At 33.9% G+C, this 27210-nt stretch overlaps 1 protein-coding gene and 2 long non-coding RNA genes across 3 annotated transcripts in view; all 3 read right to left on the reverse strand.

Moving 5' to 3' along the window:
- LOC123706163 (nephrin) overlaps window positions 1-27210 on the reverse strand; it is a 373060-nt gene that overhangs the window by 115417 nt on the left and 230433 nt on the right. The window contains exons 6-7 of the mRNA XM_045655331.1: window positions 21744-21947; window positions 20845-21005 (exon numbers count right to left, since the gene is read on the reverse strand). Coding sequence (XP_045511287.1) covers window positions 20845-21005; window positions 21744-21947 — 365 coding nt within the window. The remainder of the gene's footprint in view (window positions 1-20844; window positions 21006-21743; window positions 21948-27210) is intronic.
- On the reverse strand, window positions 2871-3745 carry LOC123706165. Its single transcript, XR_006753374.1, has 2 exons — window positions 3544-3745; window positions 2871-3289 (listed from the first exon to the last, which is right to left on the reverse strand). It is a non-coding gene; the product is annotated as an uncharacterized LOC123706165 (long non-coding RNA).
- Window positions 4656-5456, reverse strand: LOC123706164. Its single transcript, XR_006753373.1, has 2 exons — window positions 5164-5456; window positions 4656-5083 (listed from the first exon to the last, which is right to left on the reverse strand). It is a non-coding gene; the product is annotated as an uncharacterized LOC123706164 (long non-coding RNA).

Genomic DNA, 27210 nt, shown 5'->3' on the forward strand with positions numbered 1-27210 from the left:
TGAATTAACTTGATAAAATTCAAACAGCTTTATAAGACGCTATCTAGCTGATAACAGCGCACATTATACAAAAACTAAAACAAGAACAAACTATCGGGAGATACAAAGTTTCCTCCATAGCTGAGATCGTTCCCCGCGGGTCTATTGTGCTGGTATCATATCATACACGAAGCTAGAACCTGACGTGATAGACGCTTTTAGATATTTGAAACGGTACTGTCACTCATCATTCTATGTGGTATAACGCAGATAGCTTGATAGTGTTTCTATACGGATATTTGCACATGAAATTTTCAACATGCTATGTTCAGTAGAGCAGGTGAGATCGTGGTAAAGCCCCGTCCTTATTTTGCGTAAAAATAAGATCGAGTGACGTTAATCGAGCGATATTGGGCGTATTGGGAGTATTAAAAAAGTATAATTGAAGTATTTATTGGTTGAAAATTTTGAAATAAGCGCTCTAGTTAGGGTTTATTAAACTTAATATCACTAAAGATTATTATACTAGCTGTTTCTTGATTAATTTTATGTTCAAATATTTTACACCTGGTCATAATGTTCTTTGGATTTTATTTTTCAATTTTAGTTGTAAAACTTGTTTCAATAATTGTTTAATTTTTATAATTGAAAGCATGTAAGTAGGTATGCCAAAACTTCTTCATATTTACCGTGAATATAAGAACTATCATAAGTTTAATTTTGAGAAGATGTCACGAGAACTTTTGAAAATTGAAGCAACTTTCATCGCAGTCACTTGAACTTATTTGGAGTTGTGTTGTCGTAAAGAAAGTAATTTGAAAAATATAAGAGAGAAATATTTTTGTTTTGTGAAAGAAATTTCGCTCGCACATTGCTTTTATTATATTTCTAAATACAATTTTTATTTAACGACAAATATTATTCCTGATTAGTATAGATATCAATCAATATTAATTGTTAGTCAAAATTTTTTGAAACATTGGTTTTTCTTAGGAAAATAAAAATTCAAATTTACGTTAAATTTACGTTTAAACAGAACAATGAATTCCCAACCCATCTAACGTTTACAAAAAACGTTATCTTTATTGAAACTGGTTAGTTAAATAATTGCTCCAAAGGACAAACTTTCGCATAAAGTGGCTTCAGTGAAACATTTTCCACGTGTAAAATGACTTTGTTCGTGATCGCGAAAAAATAAACAGACCCTCTTCAAAGAGAACTGCCTATTATGATCTCGAAACTGCTTATCTAAACTTTATTACAAAGAAGTTTTTAATGAACCCACTAGAAACTCAGATTGAGCCTGTGACTCCGCTATGGAACCAATTAGTTTAGGAGATTAAATGGTGAGGCGACGATGGAAAATTCTCGAAAAGTTTTTCTCTTGAGCTAGGCTCATTTACTTCGGCCGATTTAGCTCTTAAGGGAAGTTATGAGTTTCTGAAAGATTAACCTTAACAGCTTTACTAAATTCCGTTTTAATCGAGCCAGTCGTTTCGGCGACACACCTGCTTAGGCAATGTTTTAAACACCTATAAGGTTCTTGGGCCTATTAATGAGGTACGCTTCGATGTAATTGAGCTAGTAAGATTTACTGTCACTTTTTGTTTTTGTTTCTTTTTTTTCACATTTTATGAAGATACATATTCGCGGAAGTGATGTCGTCGTCTTTTTAAGATTATGATTATACAAAAGTAGAACTATCAGTATCCAATCTAATCAACTAATATTATTTATTCCTTGAACATAGGCAAAAAGAGGACAATATCATCAATCAAGTAGTCGTCTTTACTTCAAGTCCATTTATTAACATAGTGAAATTAAAAGCCACAATATTTTATAACAGTTCAAGTAATGGAGCATTGCACCATCAATATTTAGGAATTGGTAGTAATTTTGTCATCTATTATAAAAGCTATTTGGCCATAAACGCACTCAACGAATAAGTATCAGCAAAAAACGTACAAAACAATTGAAACGCGACAAACGTAAACACGACCCAAATTCCGGTCACCTACAAAACAGAAAAGCGTGCGTATAAAATCGCATACATTTTAGTTTTACAATTCGTCTAATGTGAAATTTTACATTGTGTATTTCAAAACTTGCGCCAACAAAAATGAGTTCGTCGGTGCGTCAAATTGTATGGATCGTTGTATCGCAAGTGAAGCGGCAAATCTCTAATATGTTTTAATATCCGCACGGATCCCTGTTTACGTTACGGATACTATTATTTTTGAATATCGTATGCGGTGCCCGGGCAAACATTTACCCGTGTAATATCATCCAAATTGCCTTAATGCAGTTTGTTGAGAGTTTGCGAACGTAAATATTGGTTGTCTCTGACGGATTAGTTTTTGGTCTGTAGATGCAAACATAAGTACTATTGTGTTTACATTGCCTTGCATTGTTGTTTCTTTAATATAATATGTTAAAATTTACATGACATGATTAGAACTTTGTAGCAAATACATTTTATTAGAGAAACTAGATGTATTTGTTTTAAAATTTTACTGATATTAGTTATGATAAGAAAATATATTTACCAGTATAATCAATACCTAATACACTTTCAATAACAGCCGATATCACTACATAGCATAAAACAAAGTCGCTTTTTCTGTCCCTATGTCCCTTTGTATGCTTAAATCTTTAAAAAGACGTAACGGATTTTTTTAATAGATAGAGTGATTCAAGCGGAAGGTTAGTTAGATTCAAGTAAGGTAGTATATAATTTATTAGGTTTTAGAAAAAGCGCGAGGCCGCGGGATAAAGTAATAATAAATTTCAGCTTCTCATCCCTTCTATCACATATTTTGTCTATCCATAGAGGAAAGTCACCAAATATGGAATACCATTTTGTTTTTGGGATATAAAAATAAAACTTCACATAAATTAAATCAGTTTATTGTTTTTACTGATCAGTCATACATCTATAAGTAGTAATTAACAGCCTTTAACCAAATATATCAGTAATCAAATTAAAATATTACACAAAAAACAAAATCACAAAAGAGTAACCAAATATGGAATAGGTACCCATTTATGGAATATAAGCAAAAATCAACATAACAAGTACAAAAATGTAATGAATATCTTTGAGATCAATTAAATGAATATAACATATTGTGATAAATGAAAGAAGTTACGTAATTACTTGCAAAAGTCACAAATCCAGATCCATCTGGACCAGCACATCATAATGTGTTCAGAGCCCATACATCAAGCGTTTAATTCAACTTTCTCCACTTTCATCCATGGAAAGAAGTCTTGAACAGAACCTCCTGACTCTGCTGATGCATGTATGTTACTAAAAACAAACATTACATACAGTTTTTAAAGAAATAATAGCAAGTTTATAATATTCCATAATTAGACACCGACGACTGTCCATATTTGGATTTTTATACTAGTCCAAACTCTTCTAAATATTTTTTCATTTCACAATATTTTAAAGACAAAAGATCACAAAATGGTGAAATAAACATGATACCAATATACTAAATAGTATAACACTTATCAAAAACAAAACATAATAGCCGGTAATACTCATTTATTACTTACCTTAAAAAATTTCTGCACGGCAGCAAAACAAAACACGCCTGCTACATGTAAACCGTTCGCGCAAATAATTCGATGGTGTTAGTGCGATATTTAGTACACCAAATGAAACAGAAGATGGTCGAATGTTGCGATTCATACTTATAGTCTTAGAGAAATGAAGGAATTCCATATTAGGATACTATTCCATATTTGGTGACTTTCCTCTACAAATAGTTAATTCATCTATTTAGATACAGATAGGCCTCATCTAGTCACTTGTTCATTAGACACTCAAGTGTGTATATCATGTCATGCTGATCAATCTTCAAGCGTGTTCTCAAACTATGTTAGTGTCTGAGTGACCCGATATAGTATTATGAAGCCTTGAGACGAGTGTGCCGTGTAGTAATGTCAAACAAAGTGGTTTTGGCTAACAGGGACTACCTGATATTGATGTAAAGCTTCTATAAAGTGTTAGAAGGCAAATTATTTATATTGTTTTCTTATGTCCGCTGAATTTTACGTAGTTCCTAAGTCTTAGAAGTAAATACCTATATTTGATAAAGCTCGACTGTATGCGAAATCACTTCAAACACAATTTACATTCACGTTTTAAATTTGATTTATCTACATTTTGATAGATTTTAGAAACATGTATTTACACTATCTATTTCATAATGACTTTAAGCGCATTCCCTACAACCATCTCTCGTTTACATCGACCTACTCCGGGCAAAACAGCGTCTGTTAAAAATTAATTGGTATACAATTATCACATTGGAACCGTTCCAAACATTCGTCCGTATTATTTTTACAGCAACCGATATGTGTAATTCGACATAGCTATACGAGAAATCTCTAAAGGAATATTGATAAAAGATATTCTTAGGGATGAGAAATTGTGTGTCAATGATACTTGAAATGTGATATTTGTTAGCAATGTTTGGGTTTATTATTTTTGTTTTCGTATAAAGTATTGGATAAGTGATATTGTTATAGTTAATACTAGTCTTAATAGCAACTGAGCTAATATTTAATTGTATTCTTTGTGAAATATAATACGAATATAATATTTCTTAGTAAATCTATACTAATACCCAATCTATACTAATAATTGAGTACACACGCGATTTATTTGCTCCACGCTATTTTATTGGTATTTAATTTAAAAAGTTTAATAAATTATGTTTTAAGTTACCTACGTACTTGCCGGATCATTCTCCTACAAAAATAACACTAAAACTATTATCCAAAATCAATTCTTCACTTTCTATTTTACTTTGTCATTCCTAACCTCACTTGACTGCACTTTTTAATCTTAAGAATGAATGACAATATGGATTTACATTCTATCAAGGAATCTATGGCACAGATGTCCGAAATGTTTAATAAAAGAATGCTGGAATTCCAAGAGGATCTCAAAAAAACTTCCACTACCACTTCATTGGCCAGTCCTCCGACTAGGTTGGCATCTGACTTTACAGCTTTCCGATCCTTTGTTATCACCTCACTGCAATGCCTTCAGACTCAGGTTGACTGTCTGTATAAGTTATGTGACAATCTGGAAATGAGAAGTAGAAGGAAAATTTTATTGCTGCATGGTGTTCCGGAGAATAAAGATGAAAATGTGACCTCTCAAACCTTGAATATTCTATCCACCAATTTAAAGTTACCAAATTTGTCCATCAATGGAGTGAGTCGATGTCACAGGCTAGGAAGCCCCAAGGAGAACAAGCCACGACCAATTCTCATCAAACTCCGCAACCTGTCCGACAAGGAGCACATTTGGTCATCCAAAATCAATCTGAAGGGTACGGGGATCACTCTCTCCGAATTTCTTACCAAGAGCAGACATGAGGTTTTTTTGGCTGCTCGGCAACAATTTGGCATCACTAAATGCTGGACAAGAAATGGGCATATTTTTGTCATTGGACCTGGAGGGGGGTTTCTTTAGTTAACTGCCGCACGTATTATAGGTTTTTTGTGGGAGGGGAGGGGGAGGAGGAGGGGGGGGACCCTCCCCCCAAAAGGGGAAAGTTAGGAAACCAATAGTTTTGGAGAAAAATCAATTTTCCTATTCTAACCTCAAAATGTATGGAATTGGTGTTAAATCATTTTAACTAAGCATTAGACGATAATAACAAAAAATTTACGATACATAAATAAAAAACAAACAAGTTGTGTAAGCCTACGCAGTTTTTTTATTTGAGTGGGAATCGCCCTAAAGTCGCTTCTGGCACTCGCCGGCCGCTGCCGCGGCACGCTCGCTTCGCTCGCTCGGCTCGTGCGGCAGTTCAAGAGTTAACCTAACACGCTCGTCGCTTCGCTCCTCGCTACCTATTTGGATATTAAAAATAAAAGTTTAATAGTTTTTTAACCTACTTACGTAGATTTTTTTTTGTTTGAGTGGGAATCGCCCTAAAGTCGCTTTTGGCACTCGCCGGCCGCTGAGTAAAGGCACAGTACAGTGAAATGGAACGTCTTGGTCCGCTTTTTTTGCACAACAAAACGGATAAATGCGCTTTTTTCGCACAAAAAATTATTAACTTTAAAAATTAATAACTAAAAAACTACAAGTTTCCTAACGATAATATTTTGGAATTACAATCTTACATTACCTAGCTAACTAACAATATAAATATTTCCAACAAATTCGTGCGGAAGTTAACTAAAGCCAACCCCCTGGAGGTGTTCGTCATCGGGTGGAGAACATTGCTGACTTTCCATCTATCCTGGCAGCTCAGAACGATAAACCTAATCCAGGTATCACTGCAGTATCCAATATTCCTTCCAAAGATAGCAAAATAGTATCTCGTTCAAAAAGGCCTGTTAAAGCGAAGTAGCGCACAATATATGTATTTCAATTATCTTCTCTGTCTTAAATTGCGTAATTTTTGTTAACTTTTTAGTTTGAACTTGTTTGGCACTACTTATTATGACCTTCATAAACTGTTGTGACGTATTTTTATCCTATGTATAACTTTCCTATTATTTTCCAATCTACCTTCTGCTTTAATCTTTTTTTGCTATTTAAATTTTAAGCTACTTAAATTCTTTCACTTTCGTTGTTTACCTTTGTTTACTTACGATAACATTTGTAATTGTCATTTGTCAAGTGTCAGCTGTCATTAATTGTAAACTGTATGTCAAACGTCTAATAATTATTCCATGTTAGATATACTTGCCATGTGGAAATTGATTGTGATTTAAGTACTGTTTTTTCTTTTAGATATTTTATTTTTATTTTTTTTTATTTCTGTGCTGTGATTAATATGTACGTATTACGTATTGTATATTAAATTAATGTCTAGTTAAATTCCGGAGGGTACGAGGTGTTAAGTATAGTTTTAGTATCTGTAATATTAATATAATATTTGTTTATAAGTATATTTTTTTTTTCTTACATTTATATAATATATTATTTATTTTTGTTTTAAATTATTATCAATATTTTATAAGTACTTTATTTTTATTGTTATTTATTAGTACCTACTTTTTATTTATAATGTCTAATGTTAGTTCTGAGCATTCCGAGTTTCATGATTGCAGTCACTCAACGTCTTTTGATTCTTTAAACAGCGATGAGAATAGTTTTCATAGTGCTTCCTCTCCCCTTTCCCTCGTCCTACCTACGTTGTTCAATGATGTTCCCAAAAATTTTAACGTCACTCACATCAATGCACAGAGCATTCCGGCTCACTTTCCCGATATGCTTGCATCATTCGTATCTAATAATATCCATGCTATCCTGGTGTCCGAATCATGGCTAAAGCCTTCCCTTCCATCTGCCAATTATTCCCTTCCTGGTTTCCATCTTATCCGTAATGATCGCATTGGCAGGGGTGGTGGTGGAGTTGCGATATATCTTCGTAGTTTCATCCCCTTCAAGTTGATCCGATCTTCCTCCCAACCTCCTCCTAACAATACTACCGAACATCTCCTTATCGAAGTCCAACTACCTAACTCCAAAATTCTCCTTGGTGTATTCTATAGCCCTTCCCTAACCAATAATTACTTCTCTTCCTTTGACCTCCTCCTTGATGACCTCACTCCTGAGTATAATCATCTTATTTTTATGGGTGACTTTAATACATGCCTACTTAAAGACGACCACCGCAGTAAGAAATTATACTCTCTCCTAAATTCACACAATCTCCAAATACTACCACTTAATCCTACCCACTTCTCTCCCGGCTGCTGCCCTTCCCTCCTAGATCTCATCATTACCTCCTCTCCCCTTTCCGTATCCAAGCATGGTCAGTGCTCCGCGGATGCATTTTCCTATCACGACCTCATCTACTTATCCTATAAACTCCGTCCTCCTAAATTCAAACCCACCTCTATCCTGCTGCGTAACTTTGCCGGTATGGACCACGACCAACTTCAATTGGATGCCTCCGAATGTGATTGGCAAGCAGTTTTTGATGCTGAAACAATTGACCTTAAAGTGAATATATTTAACGACATTATGCTTGCTTTGTATGATAAGCATGCCCCTTTAAGGCCCGTGAAAAAGAAGCACACTCCTGCCCCTTGGCTTTCGCCAGAACTTAAATCTCTTCTTAGCAAAAAACATCGTGCAAAGACTAAACTGAAGACGGCCAAATCAACCGAGATGCAGGACAAATATAAAACTATCCGTAATCGTTGCAACGTATTGTGTAGGGATGCACAAAGACGCCATATCCATGAGTCAGTCGAAAACGGCGACCCAGTTAAAATTTGGAAATTTTTAAAATCTCTAGGAGTTGGTAAATCTTCCCATACGTTCCCTTCTTGCAACATCAATATTGACAATTTAAATTCACACTTTGCGTCTCCATCTATTCTTAACGATACCGTAAAAAATGCCTCTACTCTCAAAAATCTCTCTACCGTTTCTACTCTTGATTTTCCTCCCTTTATTTTTAAACAAAGTTCTGTTGATGACGTTAAGAAGACAATCCTGTCCATATCGTCGAATGCCATCGGTACTGATCTTATCAGTCGTAATATGATCATTCCTATCCTTGATATCATTATTCCCATCATCACCCATATCCTAAATTTTTCAATTATCTCCGGAACATTTCCTAGCGCCTGGAAGGACGCTCATATCATCCCTCTTCCCAAAAAATCGAATCCTTTATGTTTGTCTGATTTCCGACCCATCTCCATCTTACCTTTTCTATCCAAAGTACTTGAGCGTCTTATCCATTCCCAGCTTAGTTCCTTCCTCAACACTAATAGTATCCTTAGTCCTTATCAGTCTGGTTTCCGTCCCGGTCATAGTACGACCACTGCCCTTGTCAAAGTTACCGATGACATTCGACACGGTATGGATAATAAGCAACTCACAGTTTTAGCACTTCTGGATTTTAGCAATGCTTTTAACACCGTAGATCATAATATACTGCTTAGTTTGCTACGTCTTATTAACTTTTCATCAACAGTTCTTGATTGGTTTCGAAGTTACCTGGGCGATCGGCGGCAGCGTGTTTTGCTTGATGAAAAACATTCATCTTGGTGTGCAGTCTCCGCCGGTGTGCCACAGGGTGGCGTTTTGTCACCTCTGCTCTTTGCCATTTTCATTAATAATCTCACATCCAAATTAACTTCTCCCTACCATATGTTTGCTGACGATTTACAGATATATGTCCAGTCAACGCTTGATGACCTACCGCATGCTGTTCGCTCTATTAATAACGAACTGGCTAACATAGTTAGTTGGTGCGATCAATTCGGCCTTAAGTTGAACCCATCAAAGAGCCAGGTCATCGTTATCGGTAGTCCTTATCAACTTTCTGAGGTTGACTGGGGTATATTGCCTTCCATAAATATTCACGGCGTCATCATACCTTACAGTAAGAATGTAAAAAATCTAGGTATTCACTTGGATCAGACTTTATCTTGGTCACATCAGATTCAGGAACTTGGTCGGAAATTTTACGCTGCGTCTAGTTCTCTACGGCGTCTTCGTAACTTCCTACCCATATCGACAAAAATTATGCTAGCACAATCCCTACTCCTACCCATTATTGATTACGCTGATGCATGCTTTCCTGATCTATCAGTGGAGCAATTAGACAAACTTGAGCGTCTTCAGAATTTCGGTATCTGGTTCGTATTTGGTCTTCGCAAATACGATCACGTCTCCTCCTTTCGCAAGAAGCTCAAGTGGCTCCCAATCCGTCTTCGCCGGAATGTGCATTATTTGCAGCTACTATATCGTATCCTTTTTGACCCTAAGACCCCTTCCTATCTCAAAAATAAATTTAACTTCCTGCATTGTGAAAATTATTCTCTTCGTTCTGTGGATAGGCTTGTTCTGAGTATTCCTTTTCACCGCACACACTTCTATGGCGATTCCTTTACGGTTACTGCCATTAACCTCTGGAATGCCTTGCCGATAAATATCAGACAAGCCCAAACGCTATCCACATTCAAAAGCCTTGTCAGAAGTCATTATCTGAATCTTGCTTTTGGCTCGGGATAGTATATTTTTGCTCTTTCGCTGTAATTTGCCGTTATATACATATTATATATTATGTACCTACATGTATTATGATATGTATTGTATGTATGTATTTATTTTACTTATGGTATGTATTTATAATTATAGGTATATATGTATTTATATGTATGATATCTATTATATGTCTATGTATTATTTATAGTATATTTATTAGTATTTTGTTTTATTGTTATTATATTACATAATTTCTTGCGTATACTTTTTACCCACCTCCTTTTTCTATTTTGTTATCACATCTTTAGTTGGTTGCCTGGAAGAAATCACTTATAAGTGATAAGGCCGCCATCTGTGCTGTGTCTTCTTTTAGTATAAGTTCTCTTTTCTTTTTGTAACTTTTGTTGGCAGTACAATAAAGGGTTTAAATAAAATAAATAAAATAATACTAGTGGTCCGCCCCGGCTTCGCCCGTGGTACCTATATGTTTAAACTATCCTATCTCTCAAGTTGGATCGAACTGCACTTGGTGTGCGAATTTTATTATAATCGGTTAAGTGGTTTAGGAGTCCATTGAGGACAAACATTGTGACACGAGATTTATATATATTAAGATTATAATGCTGTTTGTTTGTTGTTTGAACGCGCTTATCTCAGGAACTACTGGTCCGATTTGAAAAATTCTTTCTGTGTTAGATAGCCCATTCATTGAGGAAAACTATAGGCTATAAAATCATCACGCTAAGACCAATAGGAGCGGAGCCACGCGGGTGAAAACGCGGAGCGCAGCTAGTATTGTATAGAAGTTTTTTATAGGATTTCTCATCTCTCATCTTCATCAAAACAATTCATATCTTTTGCCAATTATAACAATTAGTACATAAAATATAATCTGTTTGAAAATTCAATCTATTTGTAAATGGCAAATCCATGTTGAGACGTCTTCAAGTTAATTACTAGAGCTACAAGCTTGAGCAAAATATTCTAAAGGTGAGTCCATAGATGTGCGATGTTTAGTTAGACAAAGGGCGTATTGAACAAAAAATATTTAAAACATTAGACGTATTAGTAGACTATATATTATTATAAGATAAATATTTGTTGTAAAAAACGTGTTATTTTAGGAATAAGTGTTAATTTCTACACATCTCTTATGAATGAAATCCGTTTTTATATCATTATAAAAGATTTAAAAGATTATTTTGGTTTTATTTTACTTAAAAATGTAAAACTTATCGATGTGGTATGAGCACTCAATAGTCATACGTAGCAATCGTAGCAGTCATACGTAGCAATCGTAGCAGTCGCACGTAGCAATCGTAACAGTCGTACGTAGCAATCGTAGCAGTCGTAGGTCGCTTCTACGAATCCCTAGTATCTCGATGTGTTATGATTAAAGAAAATGATATTCTATTCACCCGTTAAACTAGTATTTTAATATCCATATTCTTCGTTATACTTTTCAATACCTAAAATATTAACTCCTTCATAAACGTAGCCGCAGTAGCCAGAACTGGTCGCTTCTACAATTCACTATATCTCCACGTGAACACACCCTTACAACAGCAATGAGTCCCAGAGGTCAATAACCCGCGCTTGCACTATCGTCTATGCCCCATAAATTATTTCATTTCATTGCGTTCGACGTGCTATATTGCAAATCATGTCTAGATTAAGATTGCCTTCAGCGTATTGACTATTGATCTAAAATTGGACTGACATGTTAATTAACATCAAATATAATATATTTCAATCGAATATGTAATTGGATTATTATTTTTTCAGAACAGTTCAAAAAGTGTTACAGAATTTTATGTTACGGGGTATGACATTTTATTTTGACCAAAGACGGGAAATTAAAATTCCAACAAAAGTTTGAAAATGAAAATACAGGATGTATTTTATTGATTTTAAAGTACTTATCCTTAATAATTTTCTTTTAGCCGAAGTGTGACTTATTAAATATTTTCCCACTTTTTCCCGTCAACGTTATTGTAAAGCGCCTTATTCCATTGGTCTATTTGGCTCTACGTCCCGCCAAGGTCATACACGTTGACGTACGTCAATAATTTTTATTATTAAGTTATTATTGACGTACGTCAAAACTATTCACTGTCGTTTTGCGTCGTGCATCGTGTATGACCTTGGCGGGACGTACAGCGGGGATGGACCGTGAATAAGGCGCTTAATAGACCATTACTATAACCATATTTGTCAGTCCAATAAAAACCTAACTTGTAATCAAATCGTAATTGTTGCACCATATTATCGATTCTTATTAACATACCATCGATTTCTTCACAAAAAAATTGCTCCAACTACTACTTAGTATAATATTATCTGTGCTCCAACACAACAGAACCTTTATTACCTCAATACTTTCTATCGCTCAGTTACAAGCCAGCCATATCTCGCAGACTTAGCTAAATTGTTCTCAAGAGATTGCAGCCTCTGAATGCACTAATCGTCTCGCTAATCCACTTGCCCTATTAATTGTTGGCACATTCATGAATGTAGCATTTGTAGGTTCAACTTATGTAGGAATTACCAAGTTTTGGTCGTGATTTAGGTTCGACAGTTCTGGTTTTGGTTGAAGTTATTTGAATTATAATAATTGTATAATATTAGTTAAGGAGTATTAATTGATAAGTAATTAGTTTAATAACGTAGCATTTCAATATTTTTTTAACATCATTGTCTTGAAAGGTTATTTGCTTTTAATTCTTATATAATTAATTAGTAAAGTCTTGGAATATTCCAACCCACTAAGAATACTTTATAGAACTGTTACAAAAAAAGAGCACTAAATTTATTGCCACTACTATTATATCCTACTAGTTTTCCGCCCGCGGCTTCGCCCGCGTTTTCAAAGAACAACCCGCAATCCGCATAGTTCATCACTCTTAAGTGATATGGCCGCCTTCTGTGCTGGACTAGTTATAAGTTTTAATTTTAAGGATTTATTTGTATGCCAGCACAATAAAGTGTAAATAAATAAATAAATAAATAAATAAATAAATAAATAAATAAATAAATAGTTCTCGTTCCCGTGGGATTTCCGCGATAAAACCTATCCTATGTTTTAATCCAAGTTATCCTTTATATGTGTGCTAAATTTCATTGTAATCGGTTCAGTAGTATTTGTGTGAAAGAGTAACAAACACCCACTTACACATCCTCACAAACTTTCGCATTTATAATATTAGTAGGACGTGTTATATACAATGGTAATTAAAGAAACACAATAAACAATAGAAAAAAAACCTTAGCAAATCCAGCCAAGCAACCGAATTATTGATCGAATTTTCAGTCCGCTGATTTGAGTATTCATTTTTTATCTAACTTCATCTCCCAATTGTAATTAAACGATAACAATAACCCTCATAACCCGTTTCATTGTAACTAAAATCTTGAAAGTTTAAATGTATAAAAATTAATAACCCTCTGGCACGAGTTGGGAACGCGGTTTGCGGCGAAGCAAAGTGTTCTGCGATAATTGGATCTACCTCTGTTAGACGTCTGACTTCCAAGCGTTATATTGTTTTTCTTTTAACATTATTTCGTAAATGCTTTTGCTTTAATTGTCAATCAAACGCTTGGCTTTCGATAAAAATCTTGGTTAACCATTTTTGAATTTTAAAGGTAAATTAAAAGTTTCCTTGTATACACAGAACGTCACGATATCATTAGACGCACTGATTTGTTATGAACTTGTTTTCAACTAAACATAATTTACTGTATGCAAAAATAAAATATTTGAACTTAATATTATAATTTCATCAAACCATGTATTTCGTTTGAGATTTGGCGTCTTCAAAAAAAAGGAGGAGGTTATCAATTCGGCCGGTATGTTTTTTTTTATTTTTAAGGATCAAAAATAACATACTAAAGAATAAGTTTTGTTTTAACCTCCTGTAATATTATAAGTATACTAGCACTCCGCCCCGGCTTCGTCTGTGGTACATATTTATGTTCTCTCTACATAAGAACCATTCTCGTACTTCAAGGAATATAATAAAAAGAGAATAACAACGCGAAACGGGTTTCATTTTTATATAGATAGATAGATTACTTTGCAGGCTCTATTTAGGAGCTTAATGGACTTAGCTTTAAGCTTCAAGCTTAAGAGGTAACGTTAAATTAGTCGTAATTTTAAGAGTATATTAAAAGTTACAAAATATTATACTGTAGTGGAATTTTATGTATGCTCTTTAGCATTACATCTTTCATTTTGTTATAGATATTATGTTTTATACGGTCAATATGTGATTTTCATTATACTGAATACAAGGAAATGCCATTTTTTCAATATTAAAAACTCAACTAAAAATATATAGAGTTCTTGGAAAAGTAGGAAGATATTGGAAAAATCTGAATGTTCTAAAAGGTTTAAACTCAACTTTAACATGAAAATAGTAACGAAAACTTAGTTATTAAATGTGGGTATTATGAAATTTTGGACCAAAGTAGTGTAAGTGAAGTCCCATGTCCCCGAGTGGGGTAAAGGGCAGATGCATTATACATCTGTTTCACTGATCGATTTAGGGACAAGTAGGTGATCAGCCTTCTGTGTCCTGCCAGAACGAGACATTTTTTTTTCTTCGTCTCCGAAGAACCGGGAATCGAACCCAGTACCCCCTGAAGAGTTTGATGGGTTTCAACTTGAAATATAAAATCGCATAAAAAATAAAAACGCCAAAATTTTAATGCATTAAAATGCTTATTCTTTCGATAAGATTTCCATAATTATACTTAAAATTCTCGTAAGTTAACGACAGAAAGCCATAGCAAAAATGTCATTACTCCAACTCAAAATAGAATAGATATAAATAAAAAATGAAAGCTTGTCGTTTATAGTCCAAGAGCACGAAACTTTTTTCTTACTTAAACTTTTAATTTGCAGTTAACTCGCCATTTTGTAGTATTGTGCAATAATGGCGCGAATAATTTCTTATTGTTTTGTTTTTTACGGGCTAAGTTGGTGCGGTTAGTTCAATGGCAAGTTTTCAATGATCAGCGATAATTGGATACCCGGTGAAATGCTAGGCTAGGAGATGCTGAACGTTTTAAATATTTGGTACATATTTTTATTCCACTCTTTATTTAATATTGTTTGAATGGTACAAATAAAGATTAAACTAAAAGATTTTTCACCGTCTTAAAAAAGGAGAAGGTTATTACCGTATTGTCCTGATACATATATTTACGGAATACGAAATAGAAAAGTTAGATAGGATTCAAAATATGAATAAATAATGAAACGACATTGGGCGAAAAAAAAAAAGGAATATTAATTTATTTCAGTACTATGTAGTTTATACTTTTTTAATATTCTTTAGACAATTATCGAAGTTTTTAGCTGCAATATATTCACTTTGTATATTAACCTAGAAAACTAAACAAGATGAAAGAAAGTTATATCAGCTCTTGGTCTATAACTTAACCGCACCATTGTCTGATGCTAAAAACCTTCCTCCACGCTATGTTTCGAAACAATCATAATTTTGAAAATTTACTATTAAATTTCTTTAATAGATTTCAATTTTGTTTTCTTTGAGTTGCCTCTTATTGGACGTTGAAGCTTTTTACGTAGTAATACAATTTCTACTAGAAATAATTTTTTTTAATAAACTATGAATATAATATTGGTTTAGATGTTTAATATCGATTCTAGAGTCCTCTACTATGTGTCGTATGTGTTATATTTTGCTAAAATAATACATTACTACCTAACACGTCGTAATAACTATTCGTTTTGTTTATTTTTGTTTATAAATAAGATAGTTGTTAGATTTTTGAATCAATGAAGAAATTAATATATTTCGTTAGTATTGCGAATCAAAAACATCGTTTTATTTTAGTGAAATATCCAATGTGCCTGTTGTAAAATGCTAATGTTAAAGGACATTAAGTACTATTAAGTATATTAATTGATATTATGAATTATAAAACACCGTATCCACTTATACAAAGTTTTCACAAATCAAAAAGCCTAGGTACCTACTTGATGAATTTCAGTATTCCTTCGTCATTAGGGAGCATTAATTCAGCGGAGATTATGCGACGAGCCCCAAACTTGCTCCTCTCCCGTGCACTAGTTTCGAAGTCGCTTTTAATAGTGATGCGATAACTTTAACGGTTCACGAATATCGATGAACGCAAAACCCACTAAAAAACCACACAAAACAACCTAACCCAACCATTTGTCACGCCAAGAAATACCAATTGTTTCCAATTTAATATCCGCAAAAATGTTATATAAATTTCATATCACCGTATCAGCTATCAGCGATGTATCCGACGCAAAATTAACTTCCGATTGCACCACAATTTTAATGGTCCGCCAAAAGATCGATAACATCGATATGAAATATTGGAACGGGCATCCCTAGTTATCGATAGCAGAACTGGACTATTGCCAACTGGTCTCCATCATCGGCGATAATTACCGGCCAAATGCGGCTTTCGGACTTATTACGTGAGTCCTTGTATATTGCATCGTCGTCATGTGTTTGCTTTTGGACTAGTAGTTCGTAGCCAGCGATGTATCAATCCATCAGCGATTAGGTCGTGGATGTCGCAGGCAAAATAAATAACGGTTATTTGCACAATAGGTTATAAATATTACGCAATTTAGGGCTATTATTTTTGATTACGTTTAGGCAGTGTTATTAAATACGATTTAACATACATTATACATTTAAAGGGTAGATATTCATAGGTTCCGTGCCCGGTACAGAAAATCAGGGCAGTTTTTAATATTTATAAATTAACTAGCTGTTACCCGCGGTTTCGACCGCATTGTTCCGCTCCTGTTGGTCTTAGCTTGATAATATAAAGACTTTTTCAAATCGGACTAGTAGTTCCCGAGATTAGTGCGTTCAAACAAACAAACAAACTCTTCAGCTTTATAATATTAGTATTGATTTACGCTCTATCTACTCCATCATGCACTAATTGACACAATTTAGGCATCTAATAAAAAATATTTTCACTACTGTATCATGTTTGGTTTTGATTCCACACTCATAAACATCCATTAACAAATTGCAAAAATAAACCAAAAGGACGACTAAAACAAAATCAAAACGAAAATATCCTAAAAATAGGAGAGTGTTCCATTTTAATATTTTGTAACACGTTACAGTTAACCTTCATTTCAAAAACATGATTTGATATGACTTTTTTTTTTTTTTTTTTTAAAGGTGTTTCTCAATGTTAGCCAGAAGGGCTTCTACATTTTAACGCGGACGCGGGGGTGAACTGAAGGTTCACCCTGGTAGCGACATGCACAAGGGCGTCCCCCCTTGACGGGGACCACGAACCTCGGCTTGAGCTGTCGCTTGAGTGGAGGAGGCCAGAAGGGCCCTAATCGGACGGGTTGATATGACTTGAAAAAAGTACTCTTACTAAAATTTAAATTAAATATAATCTAAGAGTAAGATGTTTTGTGAAGAAATGTTTTTCTAATCAAATTATTAGCGCCACAGGAATAAGAGTATCTACTCTTATTCCTGTGGCGCTAAAATCCCGCAGTGGGTCTGGGCTCCACAAAAAAGACGCGTGGCACTCGGGGACTGCCGCGGTAAACCTATTGCACAGCATGCTTTCAAGCCACACCTCCGAGCCCGTCGGAGTGGGGAGCGTGAGGTTTTTTCGTTACGGAATTTCTCGATTCGGTCCCCGCGCTCAAGGCCCGCGATAGAAGCTATGCAATAGCTTAATAACACAAAACAACAATAGCAATTATAACTATCACACTTGTCGAGTTAGTCAGGTACGATCGACTTCAATTCGACAAACATTCAATTACGAGCCAAGTCAAGTATTTGGCAAGTCGATAATCATTAGAACAACGTGGGGGCATTAGACACAGAATGTCGAACTAATGGTACATTAGTCGATGAAGCGGTCGCTTAAATCTCAATTGTCGCCTGACTTACGATTATGATCACGCAGGAGTAAACTGGCCTTGTACGTGTTAATTGCTAATGGTAACAATCCAAGCATTGTCGGTCTGTATATCAACGTAACCAATAGATAATGTATCGTTTTGGTTTCCTTTGGGATTGTGCATTTAGATGTTATAATGTAACTAGCTGCGCACCGCACCCGCCTGGCTCCACTCCGGTTGGTCTAAGCGTGATGATTTATAGCCTACAGCCTTCCTCGATTAATGGGCTATCTTACACCATTTTTTTAATCGGACCAGTAGTTCCTGATAATAATGAGTTCAAACAAACTCTTCAGCTGTATAATATTTAACAGTATAGATAAGTCATAACAGAATTTTAATGAATTTGAAAGTGTAGAACCTTAATTGGATAAAGTTATAACTTTGTGGAATAATTAATATATAATTAGTAAAATAAATAAACACTGTGTTGCCTAAACCCAAACTAAGCAAAACTTTTAATAAGGACACTTGATATAGTACACTAAATTAGTAGTAGATACTAGTACACTATAATATATTATATAATATTAGTAGTACACATACATGAAATGTAGACTAATTTACTACAGGATCACAATAATATTTAACCGATGTTTTCAATTGAATCGATAGTCTTAAAACATTGCGCAGACATTTTGATAGTGCAAAGTGATCTTTCTTTTAGGAAATTTAAAAGGCCGATTAAGGGAATACCAAAGTCTCCAGCATGACATTACCTTCGATCTAGTTTACGTATGCACCAGATGCCGACACCGAGTCTATTCGAATCGGATCGAATAAAATTGTTATCGTATCGATTTTCGATTCTCATATCCCGGTATCGCGTGATCGTGGTACTTTGGAGCAGGCGTTGGCGGTATTCCAGTTTTCTTTCCGACCATTGTTATAATCGCCATTCATGATTATTATCGTTCTAAAATTATTTGCATAGGTTACCGTTCCGCGTTATTAACGAGCGATTTATTTTATCGGATATCGTGCTGGTATCGGTACGATAAAATGTGAATTTTGGTGTGTTCTGAACATCTAATTTTTAGACGCTTTTGGTGAAATTTTGTGTGACTAATTCTTTTAACCATTAACCATATTATCTCAAGTAGAACTGTTCGGAAAACCTGGAATGGAAAAAATATGTTAGCACAAAGCACAGCACAAAATGTCAACACATCTAGGCGATAATCAACAAAAGCATGGTGAATATGACGGTGTATTCACCATGTCCAAAAGTACCGTGTAAAGTTAAAAAAATTGTGTGTTATGTAGTCTTGTTTTGAAAGGGTTAATGCTCATTATATATCTGACTAAATTTGAAGAACTACCAGACATAAGGTTTATAAATAAATAAAAACTCGCATAATTCCCGTTCCCGTGGAATTTCCGGGATATAACCTATCCTATATTACTCGTGAATAATGCGTAGCTTTCGAATGGTGAAAGAATTTTTAAAATCGGTCCAGTTGTTTATGAGCCTATTCATTACAATCAAACAAACGAACAAAGTTTTCCTCTTTATAATATTAGTGTAGATTAAAAATTAGGAAGAAATCACAAATAATAATTTTCTCTTTGAAGTGGGTGTAAACAACAAATTCTTACAAAGAAAGCTTCCCGCCCATGCTTTTTCATAAAATACGGAAATTCAGTAAAAAAATGATATGTTTTAAATAAAAATTAAGGCCGAACCTTATTATTTCTGAAATAGTTATGACGGAATAAAAATACGCTCAAGCTATAATTACATGTAAATATATTCAGCTAATAGAATTAACTTAATCAAGATCAGAAAACCGCCCGTCATACGCAGAAAATTATTTTTTCACGTAATTAAGGTCAACAGTATAGCATTAATTAAATTATATCGAGTATTGGTCTTGGTATGGGTATAACGAGAAAGATAAATAAACTACTTAAAATAGATTTTAAGTAGTTTATTTATCTTTCTCGTTATATTAATTTCGCGTTCAACGCTATAAGGAATTATGGAAAATTTCAGGTATTATTATTATATAATTCTACTATCAAAATTAATTATTAATTTATTAATCATTTAAGAGAAGAAAATATAAAACAGAAACTTTTCCAAAAAGCCAAAAATCTTTATATTAATAAAGATCGTCTTATACAGACATATTATATTCATAATTATTCAGCAGCTTAAAATCGCAACATTTCCATTGCACCATAAAAATACATCAAGTTTCGCGTTTATATTTAGTTCTTTATAATTTTATAGCATGTAAAATACATTCACATTAACGTGACAACTTCGCTACGATGTTGCTTTCACAGGTCAGTGATCTAATGATGTATGGTTTTATGTTTTATTTTGCCCTATTTAACGCTATTAATTTATAATTCACGTAATTATGGCGAGTATTAAAAACTGCATTGAATGCACCTTTTTATGACTTTTTATTTAACTCTTTTCTGTTATAACACCCTGTGTCTTTCTTTGGCTCGCAGCACCCTGTACCTATGATAAAGGTCTCACCTTTATAAATAAATTGCTGTAATAGTAACTGTCATTGACAGTGACTATCAATAATACAAGAAGTTTAAGGGCCGATTTTTCAATGCTCGGTTAAAACTTATCCGTCCAATAAAGTATTACACGATTATATTAAAATGTCACATAAACTGTCAGATACGGACAATTAGAATACGTTTTTAAAATGGTAGTTTTATACAAGCAAGGATTGAAAAATCAGCCCTTAAGCGTACAGATTTGTGTACCACCGAAACTCACCTAGTATAGTTTCAAAGCTTACCTATTATAAAAGACGAATTATATACATAATAATATATAAGGAGTACTTTTATAAGATTGTTAATTCTGTATTATCTGATCTTTTTAACTTCGTGGATAATAATTCTGTAACATCTTTTTCATATTATTACCTATTATACAATAACTTACCGTTATTCTCTTCAACTGCCGCTTTCCCTTATACCACGTGATGATGGCTGGAGGGCGGCTACCAGCGGATTCACAGGCGACCTCGTACCTCCGCTCTGCCGTGAGCACTCCCCCTTCCCCCATCTCCGCTGGCTTCTTAATCTCTACTGTTAACGGCCTTACTGTAAAACGTATTGTTAGTTTTAATTTGGTGATCTTAATATAAATATTATGTCTTTACTATTTGACTTAAAGAAAGTTCATCTGCTCTCAAAGGGAATATTTTTGCAACATTTTTTGCTGCTGCTCTATTTCTTTTGGCTATAGCGTTGCGGTTTATAGCAATTTAGGTTTCCTCGGTAATTAGAACACAAAAATACTTTCTCAATTTTACCAGCAGTTCCTGAGATTATGGCGTGCAACCAGAAAAACAGACAACCTCTCCCGCTTTTAACATAAGTGTAGATTTATTTGAATGAAGAAAATAAATGATTAAAGATTATTTTCCTCTTTGTTGTTTATGTTCTACATATAAAAGTACGTAATACGTTATCCTATTTCCAATATTAATGAATTGGCCTCTTATGTAGTCAAAACAAACAATCATATTATATCTTTTAAAACAAGAATAATATTAACAAGAGAGCCCTCAAGCTATAATTCTCCTAATTAGGTATATTCAAGATGTTGTTGATTGTTCATACTAATCAAAACGACTGATTATTTAATATTTCTCAGAAATAAATATGTCTACATATAAGATTTCCCTCTGGGAACGTGGATTCAAACGTATACTTTTATGATAAAGCGGGCAAGAGAGTAAAGCTTTAAGGTAAGGGACCATCATCGTTTACCAACATTTGAAGCGTCTTACCCCTGTGTAGAATGTACATATTTCCACCAGTAATAGATATACTTACAAAACATATCCAAAACCAAAGAAACTTCCTTCGGCGGGACCAGGTGCGAGTTCGCAGCCTGGCATGTGAACACCGCTGCGTAGTCAGCGCGCCGTATCGCTGGCCACATCAGCCTGTTCTCTATGACGTCACCGGTGTTGTGCTCGTACTCTTCGTCCACGAGCACACCGTTGACGAGCCACCGCACTGAAGGCTCTGGCCGGCCTGGAACAAGGGTCAATTTGAAATAGAAGTTAAGGAAGGAGGTGCAAATTACAATGGGATCAGGACAGTAAATATTTGTCGGGAGTATATGCAAAACTGGACATGCAGTTAACGTTTAGTTGTATTTACAGTTATGTATGGGCAGAAGTGAACCTATTATATTAAAATTACATATCTTAATAAAGAATCAGATGAATTGGAATAATTAAATAAGCAATCAACGGTCAACCTAGTGCATAAATTCGATACAGTTGATATAACCAACAAAATCCGGTGCTAACTGCATTAGAGCGAAAAATATCTAGTGAAATTTCTAATTTGTCATCTGGAAATATGAGTTTATAACGACCAAAGTTATTCACAATTATAATTGGTCCACTCTACATTTCCAAATAAAATTGTCATCTAGGCAAACATCATAACATTATTAAACAAACATGCTGGTAATGGTACTTAGGACATATTCAGGACGAAATATTTTAATGACGATGTTTAAGTACGCTTTTGAATGAGCTATAATAATGTTACAAGATTATTGTGTAATTAAATCTTGTATAATTTAGATCATGCTGCTTTAGCAGGGATTTATTTACGTTAAATTAAAGACAGTCAGGTTTTCGGGACTTCGGTATACCCATATAGATGATTGATCACCAATTGAAACAGAAAGATAAGGCAAAATTTCATCATTCTACTATTTTTATAAATAAATTATTATTTTTTATTCTGTATACACGTACCGTGTATACAGAATAAAAAAAGCCTAAAGAATGAAAAAAAAAAATTTCGATCTGATGATGATTAATTAGGTCATCATGATGAAAGCACTACCTCTTAATTAATGTGTATTGGAAGAACATAATAGATACTTTACAAAATATTTTCCATTACCAATGTTAAAAATATAAAAGTGATTTACAATTTCAATAATTGCACACTAAAAAACATTTCAAATCAAATTTAACAACAAATAACAGACTTGTTGACAACGAAATTCAAACTACAAAAGCAAGGAAAGCAATTCACACGAGTCGCTGTAAGATTCGCGTCCAACCACTTTAGCCAAATTAAATCAGGAATAGTGTTGGTGCGTCCAATCTAATTCAAAGTGTCAATGGATTCAATTTGGATTTGAGTTCCTCGAAGTTGCTCGGGCATGCATCTATTCATGAAATCGGTTAGCACATGCTCCTAGTTTTCGTGAGGGAGTGATTTTATGAGGACGAATTTATTTTCCCATTAAATTAGATACGGTTGAGTGGACTGGTGAACGGTTAGTTATTGTTCCGTGTATGGTTAAAAATTGTGATTAGGTTTGATTCTATATGGTTTTAAGTAAAGATTGTTCATTGTGTAATAATAAACATTAAATTTATTAGAATATTATGTAAATGTTGAAACGTATGCCATTTTCGGTTATTTAATCATATCTTTATACAATAGGGAAAACATGACATGAACGTACCTAGATAATTAACTTCATGTTTTTAGATATTTGTTTCTTTATTATAAAGAAGATTCTACATGAGTTTACTCTTGAGACTTCACAATTTTAAACATTATTCTCTCTCTCTTATATTTCTCTGAATTCTCGTTTATAGCAGACAAAATGCAATTCACAATACAAATAAAGGTGCACTTAACTTGTAAGAAAGTTAACAATTTTAATGAGTTTATACAACGTTCCAGATCCAATTGTAATTTAGAATCTCGGGTATTGCAATATTGTCTGACATCTCCTTAAATTAGTTGCTAGCTCTCCAGGTCTTATTATGTTGAAATAAACATTTGAGTCACCTGCATTTCTGTTTTATTCCTTGGCTTGTTCTGAATGATAAATATTTCATTTTATTGTCTTCGTTTGTTATTTTGTTGTTGTTTCCCAACTGACGAATTTAAATCTAGAGACTAATATATTTTAACGTCAATCATTCTTAAACAAAACATCTAATAATAATTTTAAAACAATTACTGTTTGTATCATCAATGTATCATATACAAAACCTATAAAATTGTTCTGTGTTACTGAAAATGTTTAAAGTTTGCAGTAATATTGAAATAAAAATAAAAATTATGTATTCTAGGTATACAGGGTGTCCCACTGTTGGTATACTAAGCTCAAAGGAGGTTATAGTTTTGCATACGCTGAGTACGTAAAAAATATTTATAAAATTCCAGGAGCAGTTTTTTTTTTCTAATAGATGAATTATTAAAACTCTATGTGTATATTATAACAAGCAACCCGCCCAGCTTTGCTACCAGCTACCCTACCATGATTATGTTTCATAGACAAAATGCTCACATTAGCGAAGCGGTATATGACGTCTGCGCGAAGCTAGAGAAGAAAACATGGATTTTCAGAAAAAAATGAGCAAAAATTGTTTTATGTAATTTTGTTGTTTAAGTATTTTTTACGTGATCAGTGTATGCAAAACTACAAGTCCCTTCGCGCTTAGTATACCAATAGTGGGACATCCTGTATAAATCGCGAATAGCAGAATATCAGTTTTCATTAACACTTACAAACTTTGAAATTGTAACTCGACAAAATATTGTTAGATACGTTTATGATTAAGCTGTCAGAGGTGAAAAAATCATTATTTTATATGTATGAAACTTATACAAAACAGGAGTAATTAATATTCCCGTCTTCGTTCACCTCGGAATCCTACAAATCAATCGATCCAGCCTCCACCTTTTCGTAATTACAAATAAAGCAGGTCACGAGCTAGCGTACTCCAGTGCTCAAATTCAGCCTAAAAGCAATAATCACACGCCAAATTGAAATTTATTTCGATAACCATAAGGACTACTCTTGCGCCGTTTTTCCACTCTGTTAAACAAGCAATGCTTATTTAAATTAGATTTCGGTGTTTGCGCAAACACGCTGTTGAAATAATGAATTCGTTCGTGATGGTGTTTTATTTTATATAAATTTCTTATGATTTAGATTATTTGTATACCAGCAAGAATAAAGAAATAATGTTTCATAAATCTCATAACGTTAATAAAATTATAAACTTTATACTCATATTCTTCAATTTTGATACTCGAAAGGAACAGCGCTTTTTTGAACTCGCTTGTGCTATTCACTCAAATATATATAAAATACTAGCGGTCCGCCCCGGCTTCGCCCGTGGTACATATTAACGTTTTCTCTACATAAGAACCATCCTCGTACTTCAAGGAATATAATAAAAAAAGAATTATCGAAATCGGTTCAGCCGTTCTCGAGTTATGGAATTACAACGAAAAGTGGCATTGATTTTTATATATTAGAAGATTATTGAACTCATAAACAGTGGTAGGAAAACAAAAATTATATCGTTAATTTTACCATTTTCAACGCATGGGGTGTTTCTAAAGAATGTTCTACCGGATATACCAATAAACTGTAAAAAAATATTCACACCCACAAAAGGTGTTCCAAAATACATTCATAATTAAAATCAAATCAAATCCATAACAGCCAGCAGTTCCAATTAATATTCAAAACAAATACAATTATAGACGCATCACAAATAATTTTCGTCTGCCACAATGGAGCACACGATACGTGTGACTAAGTAATTATATCGAATTTTCATTAGCATCCACTATTAGTTCGGTAATAGAATATAATGTGCGGTATGTCTATTAGTGATATTAAATTTAAATGAAGCAAGGAGCATTTAATTAGCGCTCTTATTAAAATAGAATGTCGCACTAATGATGAATTTTATAGGTATGGTAATTTGTCAGAGCAACGTTGCCGTTTTATGGTTAGATGGTTTCATTATAAAGGATGAAAACTGATCTAAATATAAGCTAAATATAGTTTTTTGTCTGTATCGAACATTTTTATGACTTGTATTTAAAAATAAGCATGTCTCTTTCTGGTTATGGGGTCACGGACGAATTCTACCTATACCCGCGGCCCTGTCGTTGATGCGGCTTGATGGAACACAGTGGGGTTTCGGTCGGTAGGAATCCGACAAAACCCACGGCCCCTTCCCCGGAGGCCGTGGGTGTCTATGCAAGATTTCCCCACTGTCTCTTTCTGGTTGTTTGAATAATAATAATAGTCAAAGACTATTATTGATTTTATCTGTCTGTTATTTGGTTCACATTCTCAGTTTTAATGATGCCTTTTTCCAATCATATTGCAATTTGCAACTATTTCAAACTTAATTTAACTATCAGAAGTTTAGGATATAATAAATACGATGCTATCTCTTCAGATAGCATGCTATGCTATATCTTCTAAAAACATGACTCATGCGGCGTTACCTCGCTTTGAGGCGTTCCGTAAGGCCTTGAAGTGCAAGCGAGAGCGAGTAATAAAGGAAAAGTTTTTGAGAATAAAATTTAAAATATCCAGTTGTGCTGAAGCTAATAAAGAAATCTTACATTCAGAAACAAATGATAGATGACAATTATTCTTCCTCTTAATAATTGGATTATTAAATCAGGATTTACAGTAAATTGGTTAGAAATGGTCTATCGATTTTATCTGATTATAAGATAGTTAAAATTCAAATTGACAAGGGTCGGTGTATTTGCATAATCGTGAAATTGATTGGAGGCTTTTCTTGAGGAACAGGTAAAAGAATCAATTCTTCGGAGGGCAGATGTCGTTCTAATGAGGTGGATTTAGGAAGCGAAGACTTCCTTTTGGGCGCCTGTTGCTTTGGAGAAAATGATTTCTTTCTTGTAAGGGGTGAGAGATTGGCGTCGATGCTGGGACCAAATAGATGGTAATTGTGTACATGATAAGTTTTTTTTTTATTGCTTAAGTTTTTCTGTGTAAAATTTATCTGATTTATAACAAACTAGCTGCGCTCCGCGGTTTTACCCGCGTGGCTCCGCTCCTGTTGGTCTTAGCGTGATGATATATTGCTTATACGCCTTCCTCGATAAATGGGGTATCTTACACAGAAAGAATTTTTCAAATCGGACCAGTAGTTCCTGCGATTAGCTCGTTCAAACAAACAAACGCTTCAGCTTTATAATATAAGTATGTATAGATATTCTGCTGGAATATCTTAACTTTGATACTACGTAGCGCTTTCACCATTTTAAGATTTTCATTTTGAAAATGTTGTATTAAATAGATTCATTTTTAGTCAGCATTATAATATTAATGTTTGTTTAAAAAAGATTAACCCATATTCTTCTTTCATAATATTACAATTTCCTTATTTAAAAGTAATTTTACAAATTTTACAGCTTTTTTATTACACAACTTTTCCATATACATTATTTCCATTACCAAATCGCTTGC

The sequence above is a fragment of the Colias croceus genome, chromosome 3 (genome assembly GCF_905220415.1).
Source record: "Colias croceus chromosome 3, ilColCroc2.1".
NCBI classification, from domain to species: Eukaryota; Metazoa; Arthropoda; class Insecta; order Lepidoptera; family Pieridae; genus Colias; species Colias croceus.